Genomic DNA, 3,968 nt, shown 5'->3' with positions numbered 1-3,968 from the left:
GTAACCGCACCGGAGCCAGTGTGAGCAAGGGGTAAGCCCCATTGACACTGGCCTTTTGAAACCACGCTGAGATCGGTCCGAGCACAGTAACCGAGATAACTGTTGAGTTGCTGTTGAATGGCACGCAGAACTGAACCGGACCGTGCCAGAAACAACCAAACCGCGCTAACATGGTACCAGTTCATCAGTAGGGCTCAGGGCGGTCCAGTTCTGGCTCCGTTCTCAGATAAGAAAGAGCGCATTAGCAGACCGCGTCATCTCCTTACAGTCAGCCTCCATAATCATCAGGGTTTCTGCAGGTCATTAAAAGTCATTAAGTTATTATTTTTTTTATTAATTGGCATTAAAATTTATTAAATGTGATTATCATGGCATTCAAAAGCCTGTATATAAAAAAAAAAAAAAAATTTCAAATATATCAGATTTAACTGGTTCCACGTGTTTGCTTGGAACTGATACTGGTTGATTCTAAAGAGGCACAGAAAAAGCTAGAGAATGGAAAAATGCAAATTTTAACATAAGTGGCTGGAAAACGAGAAATTCGTGACATGGCTGCAGCCTGTCGATGGTAAAGATTACGAAGGACTTAAGAGTAGTGGGTACTTATTGATGGCATTAAAATTATTCCTAAGAGCATTAAATTAGAGTTGCTCCTTCCTGTATAAACCCTGATCATGAAATTTCAGAGATTCATAAAAATACTAGCTTCCCTCCTGTGCCAAATGATTTCCAGTGATGATTGTGCTTAGCAGTGTGATGAATGTCCATCATCTTTTCCCTTGTCTGGAGGCCCTGATTAGATTATCGTTTTTCGTATCTACTTCCCAAAAACTGACTCTGTCAAGGCAATTCACCAAAGGCTGCCTTCTTCTCCTGACTGTCCTCAAACAACTAAATATCACAATTATAACCAAACTTCCTGAATTGGCGCCGCCATGTTGGTTTGCTAGTTTACCTCTAGAGAGCAGTAGTACCGTACAGTAGATCGTCACTAGGAGGCGAGGAACCATGGCGTGCTAGCAGGGTGTGTAAATGGTCGTAAGGAACGGAGCGCGGCTCAGTTAACTGATCCAAGCTTGATCTGAACTCCTCACGGTTCGGTTTTCAGAGGGTGGTGTAAATGGGGCTTTTGTGTCCTTACTGATTTGGGTCAGTTGCCATAGTAACAGACTCAGAGGGAGCCAGCTTCATAAAACCCAAATGACAACAAACTAAACCAGACTTGGCCTGTTTTATGAAACAGCTGTCAGATTCCTAATGGTAAGAACATTCAGTCTATCATTTTTCTCCCTCAATGCGAAAACAAAAGCCGTCAGATGACTGGTTGGAGCTAGCCTGACGTAGTCCGACTCAATTCTAGTCAGAATCTGAGTCTGATGCTGCTCCATAGAGCTGTGATTATGGGGCGTGTTTCGAACGAACCAGGAAAAAAAAAGCCTCTGCACTCAATTGGATAGACCTACAACCAATAAGAGCAACGGAATGCGTGACGTATGTTAAGCGACGCGTAGTTGTTGTCAACAAAAATCAAAGCGTGCAGTTGCACGCCTAGAATAAGAAGATGAGCCTTGATCGCGTTTCTCTGTTCCTCTTTTAAAATGAATTTGTTGTCGATATCTTCTAGAACAGACCTAATAGCAGAAACTACACACCTCAACTCTCCAGCGGCAGCCATTGTTGTTGTCACCCAAGCGCGCTTTGGTGACGTGGTTGATTACGTTACTGTTGATCATCTGTCCATCATCGTATAAACCCCGCCCTGACAATTTGATTGGCCCGCCATATATTGTGCGAGCATACTCGCGCTACTATTAAGCAATGCCAGACCGAACTTCCCGACCTCAAACGTTGTGGGCGGGACTAAGTTCGGAATGGCACCCAGGCTAGGTTGGAGCCTGAACCACTGACAGTTTCTGAGGTATTACATCTAGATACTAAAAACAGCAGGGAGATGAGGTCCAGTGTTAAAGCCTTAGAGTTAAGGAGAAGCCTGAACCTTCCTCCATGTTGGTTCTGCAGATTTCCGGATCAATGTGAGGACGCTGGATGAGCTCATCCCTGCATCTACAGGAGCTGCAACAGAGGAGCTGGAAAAACAGGTGAGAAATGAAAGAAGAGCAGTGAAATAAACTTTAACAAGATCAGTGTTTTCTTTCTCTGATGTTTTTAAATTCATTAAAATGTTGTTGCTGCTAAAACCGAACCACTGCAAGCTGGTTGACCCGGTTCCTGGATCCCAAGAGGAGGAAGAGGTGGTGCTGGACTATCAGAGCGACTTTGATTCTAGCGTCGAGCAGATCTCAGAGCACCTGGGAGATGATGATGATGATGATGATGATGATGAGGAGGAGGAAGCAGAGGTCAGAGAGGAGGTTTCCACGACCGAAAAATCTCACAGAAACCCAGATGATGATTGTTCCAGCGCTTTCTTTGAACCGAGTCGCTCCAGTGTCTCCTGGACTCCGGGTCGCAGTCAGAGGTCAGAGTCGCCGCGCAGCAGGCGGAGCTCCTCTCAGCGATCAACCAGGAGGAGCTACACAGACGCAGCCGTACAGACCCACCCCGATCCAACTGGTCAGTCAGACACACATCTGTACAGTCCTGTCATCAATCTTACAATCTTCTAACTCTGGTTCTTTGTTTCTCTGAAGGTGTGGCCCCTTTGGACCCCACAGTGAGCAGGATGTACCTAAAGCCCATTCCTGCTGTCAGTGCAGAGAGACTGGAAGGTAGGTCTGCGGCTTCTGGTCCACTACAGGGGAACTGAAAACCAGTTAGGGGCTGATTATGAACCAAACAAGTGAAAAAGTTCAACAAAATGAAAAGATGATGGTGATTTATCACATTTACCTATAAAAAAAAGGAGCTCTCCTCCTGTGAGGACGGCTCCGTTGGATCTTTTAAACCGTCCTAAAACGTCCATCTCTGACAGCCTTCCTGGACCTAAAGTGGCGCTGTGTCTCCATCTGTCGACAGATTGCATGGATTGCAGGAGGCTTTGCATGAGATTCAAAAGTCCTGTTATTAGCCGTTACCATGGGAACAGTAATATAGCATCCAGTAATACATGAATGAAGATCAATGTCGTATTCCTTTTACTCCAAAAACTTTAAACATAAAAAAACTAATATTTCACTTTGGTTTAACTGTATTTATCGACTATAGAGACAGAGTTTATATGTTTAAATTTCTAAAGAGAAGCTTGGTTATTATAAATAAAAATTTCTCAATTTTTACATTTTGCTTCATTCGATGCTTCAGACGTTCTGCAGACTTTAGGCCACATCCCCGTCCTGTTCAGCGCATTAGAACTCAGTATTCCTTCTTTTTAGTAGCTTTGCTGATCATCAAACGATCAGCCGATGAGGTCACACTCACCATCCTTATTCCTTCTCTTAACAGAGATCAAAGGGGGGAAATATGCATTAGCTTAGAGGAGCAAAGAAACGTATTAGTTTATGATGATGAGTCCCAGATATGTTATCATAAATGTGTTTTGCAAAGCATCATATAACTTTCAAAGGCACCATTGTGAAGGAGAACTGCTGAGCTGCTGTTGAATCAATGAATCCTGGGAAAGTGATGAAGCGGCAGAATCTCTTATTTCCTCTCAACAACAGTGACATCATGTGGTCCTGCAACATTATCACCTTTGACTTGTAGTTTATGTATTTCTGTTGCCCATTAGAACATCCACAGGGAATATTATCAAGCAGTTTTTATTTCTGATTTACAGCCATCAGCCTGTTCAACCCGGCTGGATTCGCCCTCAACGAAACGCTGAAACAGCAGCTGGCCATGACCAGGCGGTTCATGGAGCGCAGCGATGAGCTCCACGCCGCCCTGCTGAGGAGCCTGGAGCCGCCGAACTACAGATACACCACACTGGAGGAGACCATCCATGTAAGGCTAACACTCTCATGGGTTATTTTTTGTCCATCAACCATCCAGCCTTTCTAGAAATGAAG

The 3,968-nt window shown here is 44.3% G+C and overlaps 1 protein-coding gene across 2 annotated transcripts in view; it reads left to right on the top strand.

Annotated features, from left to right (window-relative positions):
- LOC107091705 (chromosome unknown open reading frame, human C19orf44) overlaps positions 1 to 3,968 on the top strand; it is a 12,545-nt gene extending 8,577 nt beyond the window's left edge. Inside the window, exons 6-10 of one of the 2 annotated variants that reach the window (XM_015385790.1) lie at positions 2,020 to 2,099; positions 2,214 to 2,460; positions 2,491 to 2,574; positions 2,652 to 2,729; positions 3,737 to 3,968. In XM_015385790.1, coding sequence (XP_015241276.1) covers positions 2,020 to 2,099; positions 2,214 to 2,460; positions 2,491 to 2,574; positions 2,652 to 2,729; positions 3,737 to 3,960 — 713 coding nt within the window. In that variant the 3' untranslated portion in view covers positions 3,961 to 3,968. Of the gene's footprint in view, positions 1 to 2,019; positions 2,100 to 2,213; positions 2,575 to 2,651; positions 2,730 to 3,736 lie in introns of both variants that reach the window. The other variant, XM_015385789.1, reaches the window with a different exon arrangement.

This window comes from Cyprinodon variegatus, unplaced genomic scaffold, assembly GCF_000732505.1.
Source record: "Cyprinodon variegatus isolate N-32 unplaced genomic scaffold, C_variegatus-1.0 Scaffold348, whole genome shotgun sequence".
Lineage (NCBI taxonomy): Eukaryota > Metazoa > Chordata > Actinopteri > Cyprinodontiformes > Cyprinodontidae > Cyprinodon > Cyprinodon variegatus.
The sequence above is the reverse complement of the archived record's forward strand: the minus strand, read 5'-3'. Positions and strand labels throughout refer to the sequence as shown.